The 7,365-nt window shown below is 44.4% G+C and overlaps 1 protein-coding gene across 1 annotated transcript; it reads left to right on the forward strand.

Moving 5' to 3' along the window:
• Window positions 1–5,866: 5,866 nt before the first annotated feature.
• LOC147709719 (olfactory receptor 2D3-like) lies at window positions 5,867–6,799 on the forward strand. The gene has a single exon (XM_086925541.1). The coding sequence runs from the start codon at window positions 5,867–5,869 to the stop codon at window positions 6,797–6,799; it is 933 nt and encodes a 310-aa protein (XP_086781667.1).
• The last annotated feature ends 566 nt before the right edge of the window (window positions 6,800–7,365 follow it).

Here is a 7,365-nt window from a genome sequence, read left to right on the forward strand (position 1 = left end):
GACACAGTGATGCCTTCTCAGATAGCCCACTTATTAAATTCAATGAATAATCTGCCTATATGGGAAATGTCAGATTATGTTACTTCGCACAGTACCCAATCCTGAGTTGTAAACATTTTGCCATAAATATAGCATGGTAAAAATGTCAACCTCCAAAATTTCAAAAAGGCAATTTTTCATGAGTATGTTTAAGTTTAATATGCTTATTTTTACATATATGTACTCCGACAGCACCTTTATATGTTTAGGAGTATAGTCTAGCCTCCGAAAAAATGTGATGGTGCATATATTTGCAACAATATTTTTTTTGCACAACATTTCTGTATATTATATTTTGACAAGTAATCCTGTTATACATGTAACAACATCTACCAAAAACCTGGCCACTTGCCACAGTTGGTAAGTGTGCTCTGGGAGTGACCCACAGGCAGTTAGATCAAATTAAAGATCGGTTATTATATGGTATATAGGTTTGTGCAAATGTTATATGGTAAAATGATTTGCAAAATGTTGGCGTTTTTGTATGTATGTTGTGGGTATCCATAAGAGGGAGCATCAGGGTGGGGGTGTCTTTCAATCTTCTATAAGACCTGAGGGTTTACAAGATGACAGAGGTAGTAAATGGTGAAGTATGTCTGCAGGTTTGAACTCATCTTAAGCTTGTGAGTGTGATTTCTTAGAAAACATGTTGTTAGTTGTACACTTGGAATCAGGTTGATGCTATGGGCCATTAGCATATCACAGAATAGTATATAACACATATGTACATATATATTTGTGTCATGTATGTGTGTGTGTGTCTGTTTGTATAGGTATGAGAGAGAGAGAGCTAGAGAGACAGTGGGTGGTCTGACTTCTATTTTCGTTGGACAGTTGTTACTTCATACAATTTGGGTGTGAAAATGTTGCAAAGGATGATTGCTCACCTGATTGCTCGTCGTGCAGAGTTTGCCCATACTGCCGCTTGCCTGCCCCAGTTACTGCTCCTGACACCCTGTGCCTGCCTGGGTGAACGCGATCGGTCGCAGCCTGCATTTGCTGAGTGCCTAGAGGCGACCATAGCGCCTGGTATCGCTGGTTTTTTATTTCATTGCATACTATATTGCGCTGCATTGCCTGTTTGTGTATTTATTTTGTTTGCTCTTTTGTGGTCCCAGTTTCGTTTTCACTCCGTCCATTTTGAGTTTGGTCACTCGTGGACCGTGCCTCCTACCCGCTCCCCGCCTCCCAGCTGCCCCTCCCACGCTCCGCCCCCTCCACTATCCATTTAAGACAGATGTCCCAACGCGCAGCGTCCACGCGCTACGGCCGCGCCGAAGGTGCGCCAAAGGTAAGCCCGTCTACGCCCGTCCGCGCCTGGACCGCGCCCAACGCCAGACCCCCTGGTCCCCGCAGCCCCCACCCCTCCCCGCATTACATACAACTCATCCACCCTTCTAGCACTTAACCCCGGCCGACTCCCTAACTGTGCCCAAGCCGCACCGGGACATACCCATGGACCCTTCACCTGCCACTCATGCAAGCACGATTCCATCAAGTCCCACACCAATACCACTAACACCAAACAGAGATCCGGCACCAACCACCTTAAATGCATCCTGCTCAACACCCGGTCGGTTCACAAACACGCCATCAACCTTTGGAATCTACTAGACACCATTTCTCCGGACGTCGCCTTCCTAACAGAAACCTGGATGAATGCCTCATCAGCTCCGGACATCGCCATAGCCATCCCGGATGGCTACAAAATCATCCGTAAGGACCGCACCAAGCAAACAGGAGGAGGCATCGCCATCGTCCATAAGAACACCATCCGCGTTTCAACCAGATCAGACGACATCCTTACTACAGCCAAACATCTCCACTTCCAGATCCACACCGACCCCAAGGCCACACTAAGAGGCACCCTCCTCTACAGACCCCCAGGACCCCGCACACAATTCAGCGAAGACATCACCGACTTCATCACCCCACACGCCCTCCCCTCCGAGGAATACATTCTACTGGGAGACCTCAATTTCCACCTGGAAAAGAGCAACGACAGCAACACCACCACCCTCCTGGACAATCTCGCCAATCTCGGACTCCAACAACTTGTTAACACCCCCACCCACTACGCTGGACAAAAACTCGACCCTATCTTCACCCCCAGCAAGCATATCTCCTTTACCCACACCACAACCCTCCACTGGACGGACCACAGTTGCATCCACTTCATCTACAACAAGACCACAACCACCCTCAACCAACTCTGCAAAGAAATTGGAACAAAATCACAATCGACCAGATCTCCACATCTCTACTTCAAAAACCCCCTGCCTATTCGACGAACCCCAACGAAGCAGCCATCAACCTCACACAATGGTTAACTCAAACCGCCGATAAACTAGCACCCTTGAAAAAACATCAAATCAAGCAAGGAAGCAAGAACACCCCCTGGTTCAATGATGACCTGAAGAAATCTAAGAAACTCTGTCGCTCCCTTGAAAAAACTTTGAAAAAAGACCCAAACACTAGCACCAGAGACGCCTTCAAAAACGCCACCCGCAAACACCACCAACTAATCCGGACAGCCAAGAAATCAGCACTCAAAGACCGACTAAACAACAACGCACACCACAGCAAGGAACTTTTCAACATCATCAAAGAATTCACCAACCCCACCGCCAGCTCCAACGACATCACACCCTCTCAAGCCCTCTGCGACTCCCTCGCCTCATTCTTCCATGACAAAATCGCCGACATTCATAACAGCTTTGACAACCAACCCGTATACCAATCACCCCCTCTCACCTCCGAGCCTGTACCTCCTCCGAATTACCTTCTCAACTGGAACCCAATCACCACAGAAGACACCATTCGCCTGATGAACTCCATCCACTCAGGATCCCCTACAGACCCATGCCCCCATCACATCTTCAACAAAGCAGACTCCATTATCGCACCCCATCTCCCAGAAGTCATCAACAACTCCCTCAACTCTGGAACATTCCCAGGAAAATGGAAACACGCAGAACTCAGCGCCCTTCTGAAGAAACCCACAGCTGACCCCACCGAACTCAAAAACTACCGCCCCATCTCGCTCCTACCATTCCCGGCCAAAGTAATTGAGAAAGCCGTCAACAACCAGCTCACCGCCTTCCTCGAAACCAATAAATCCCTTGACTCCTCACAGTCCGGCTTCCGAGCCAAACACAGCACCGAGACCGCCCTCATCGCAGCAACAGACGACATTCGAGTACTACTAGACAAAGGAGACACAGTCGCCCTCATCCTCCTTGTTCTATCTGCAGCCTTCGACACAGTCTATCATACCACCCTGATACAACGCCTCAGCAACATCGGCATTCAAGGAAAAGCATTGGACTGGATCATCTCGTTCCTCGCTGGAAGAACTCAGAGAGTCCGCTTCCCCCCTTTTAAATCAGAGGCCACCGAAGTCATCTGCGGCGTCCCGCAAGGATCATCACTCAGCCCCACCCTCTTCAACGTCTACATGAGCCCCCTCACAACCATCGCACGTCAACACAACCTCAAAATCATCTCCTAAGCTGATGACACTCAGCTGATCCTCTCCCTCACCAAAGACCCAATCACCGCAAAAAACCAACCTACATGAAGGGATGAAAGAAGTAGCCGAGTGGATGAAACACAGCCGTCTGAAACTGAACTCGGACAAAACGGAAGTCCTCATCTTAGGAACATCCCCTTCAGCCTGGGACGGCTCTTGGTGGCCAACGGCCCTAGGAAAAGCTCCCATACCAACGGACCACGCACGGAACTTGGGCATCATTCTGGACTCCTCTCTATTGATGACCAGACAAGTCAACACCGTCTCATCATCATGCTTCAACATCCTACGCATGCTCAAAAAAACATTTCGCTGGATCCCCACCGAAACAAGAAAAACGGTCACCCATGCACTAGTTACAAGCCGTCTTGACTACGGAAACACCCTTTACGCCGGCACCACCGCAAAACTGCTGAAAAAACTCCAACGCATCCAAAACGCCTCAGCCAGACTCATACTAGACATCCCCCGCACAGACCACATTTCCGACCACCTGAAAGACCTTCACTGTCTCCCCGTCAACAAAAGGATAACGTTCCGTCTCCTCACCCACGCACACAAAGCCCTCTACGAACTAGGACCTGACTGCCTCAACACGCGCCTTTCCTTCTACTCCCCCACCCGTCAACTGCGTTCGTCCAACCAAGCCCTCGCCGCCGTTCCGCGCATCCACAAAACCACCATGGGGGGAAGATCCTTCTCCTACTTAGCGGCCAAAACCTGGAATTCCCTTCCCATCCACCTCCGCCTTACCCAAAATCACCTAGCCTTCAGAAAACAGTTTAAAACCTGGATATTTGATAAGTAAACCCCCCCCCCCTCCTCCAGCGCCTTGAGACCCTCTGGGTATGTAGTGCTCTATATAAATTCTGACTTGAATAGGTGATTTCATGAAGGTTATCAAACAGATAAGGGATTGGTCTCTTTCAAAGCTCTAACAATCGCTGATGCAATCATCTGGTCTAATAACTCACCCTTGTGTACTCACCCATCTGGCAAGGTAAATTGAACAAGTGCTGGAAATGAATGGCAAATGTGTTTGAATACACAATGTTATGCCTGTCTTAGTGTTATAGTTCCAAAACTAATGTTTCTAAATGACTGCACACCCTGAAAAAAAATCTTTGTGTAACTTCTTCACAGGTTCACAGGTGATACTTCTGCATAAGTAATTAGGAGAATACAGGCTTTGGGCATCGCTAGTAACTAATGCATGCATAAATTACACTTGTTTACAAGCATAATGTACATCTCAAAACAACTTTAAAAAAAGAGTATATTGTACTCTTTGACTAAAAACATTCCCTAGGGTACCAGATACCCATAAACAGTATATTAAGCAAGGGGGGGTGGCAGAGAAGTGTGGGCGGCGAAGAGAGTAGCTTTACAATTAAACATACAAGCTGTTAATTTTAACATGCCTATCAAATACTCTCATTTTGTGTCATGCATGTTCGCAGGTTACTGAATATTTCACCAATAGTCTGCATTACTGATTAACACATTTTATTTTAGTTTGTTTATTTAGGAAGTTAAATAGTACAACCAAGACTAACATGTACAAGGTGATTTACATCATTACCAGTGAAACTAAGGGTTTCTTTATTGGGAAGGACTTGGATGAGGAAAATTTAAAGTGAGCATACTAATATTCAACATAGAATGTTATATAAGATGCAGGTGGACCAAAACATCTGATTGATTAGGATGCAAACTAATAGGTACTAGCAAGAATCAAAGCATCCGGGATACCTTAAATTGGTGAGTCTTGAGTTAAGAGAAGAGACAGTGTCTTCAATGACACTGGTGAGTAGGTTCAAGCCAATATCCAGGCTCCAAAGAAAGACTGCGTGCTGGCTTTGGCCTCCTTACTCTTTAGAACTTTCAAGATAAAGGTGTCTTTGCTTCTCAAGTCTCGGAAGCTTCCAGAGATGGTGAGCAATTTCAGAGGGTGGGGATTAAACCATTACTTGAACTGAATTCTTGTTGCGATAAGTAGCCAGAGCATAGAAGTAATGAGATTTTTTTTTACTCCGTTAATAGTAAATCTCATTTGAGAGTGGTTAAATGAAAGAGAGACTTGTCTGCCAGCCAAAATTGAATTAAGAAATAAAATGTGTTTGAGACAAGAGCATGTATCACAATTTCGAAATGATTGGTGGTTATGATATAGCAGTCTTTTTTTTTCAATTGAGATGGAAGTGTGCATTGTATTGACTACTAGCATGCATGCTAGCTTTATTCAAAGTGTATTTACCATAGTTCTTTCTTTCAGCTTAGATAAAAGTCAGTTCAATGGAGATGAAAAATGGAAGTTTGAATGTAGAGTTCCTGCTGCTGGGCCTGACTGAGGATCCAGGTTTGAATATCATTCTCTTTGTGTTATTTTTAGTGATGTACATTGTCACACTCATTGGAAATACGGCCCTGATTACAGCCTGGACCTGTAATCCTCATCTTCATACTCCCATGTACTTCTTCCTGGGGAATCTTTCTCTGTTGGACGTTTGCTTCTCATCATCAATTGTTCCTTACCTGTTGGCCCAACTCCTTGCTAGGAGGACTATCAGCTTCAGCGGTTGTGCAGCTCAGATGTACATATCACTGCTCCTGGGGATTACAGAGTGTTTCCTTCTAGCAGTCATGGCATTTGATCGTTTTGTAGCCATAGTGTTTCCCTTGCGTTACACATCCATCATGAGCACACCTCTTTGCATCACACTGGCATCCTGCTGCTGGTTAGGAGGCAGTGTAATGTCACTCTTAGAAACATTTTTTACACTAAAGTTACCTTTATGTGGGGCTAAAGTTATCAACCATTTCCTTTGTGAGATTCCAACTCTTCTGAAGATGGCGTGTGTGGACATCTTTGCCTCTGAAATGGTAATTTTTTCTGCTGCAATCATAGTACTTTTGATACCAAGCCTCTTCACTGCCATCTCCTACACCCGAATCATTATCACAATTGTGAGAATCCGCTCCTCTGAAGCTAGATTAAAAGCCTTCTCCACATGCTCCTCTCATCTGATCGTTGTCACCATATTCTACAGCACCGCCATCTCCATGTACATGAGAAGAGTGTCTAAAAACCCTGAAAATCTAAGTAAAATGATTGCTGTGTTTTATACTGTAACACCCCCAATGATGAACCCAATGATCTACAGTCTGAGAAACAAAGATGTGAAGATGGCTTTGCAGAAACTTACAACCAGACAAATCTTTCACTAAATATGTGAAGTCTTCATCAGGTTATGTTAGAAACAAAATATTAATCAACATTGGCAAATGTATATTATATGGAAGCCTGGTGACAAAAATAAATCCAGTCAAGTGTGGAATCATGGCCAAGGGGGCCTCATGTTTCTCAATGTTAATGTTAACCACTGACAACCATGTCTTATGAAGGAATTTGAAAATAGAAAAGGAACATAAGTGTATAAAGTGTTGGTTATTAAATAAAATCATTTTAAGAATGACATTAATGGAAATGCCTTTTAGTCGATGCATGAGTAAATATGTGTACAATATTGGTAAACACAGAGGTTAGAAATATATTACTGTTTTTATTGAAAGAACATTCTTATTATATCATTATTGTAAATGCAAAAATAAATGTGTCATATTATTGCATTATTCTGAAACCCGTATTCAATAAGGGATGAAAACAGATTAGACAATATATTTTTGTACCCTACTCTTCCAGGGAAACATTCAATTTGTCTAAGAGTTCCTTCTTTGTGGTCACCATTATAGGCAATGCACCCAGGAAAACTAAGAGATTATATTATATTCTA

This window comes from Lissotriton vulgaris, chromosome 6, assembly GCF_964263255.1.
Source record: "Lissotriton vulgaris chromosome 6, aLisVul1.2, whole genome shotgun sequence".
Classification (NCBI taxonomy): domain Eukaryota; kingdom Metazoa; phylum Chordata; class Amphibia; order Caudata; family Salamandridae; genus Lissotriton; species Lissotriton vulgaris.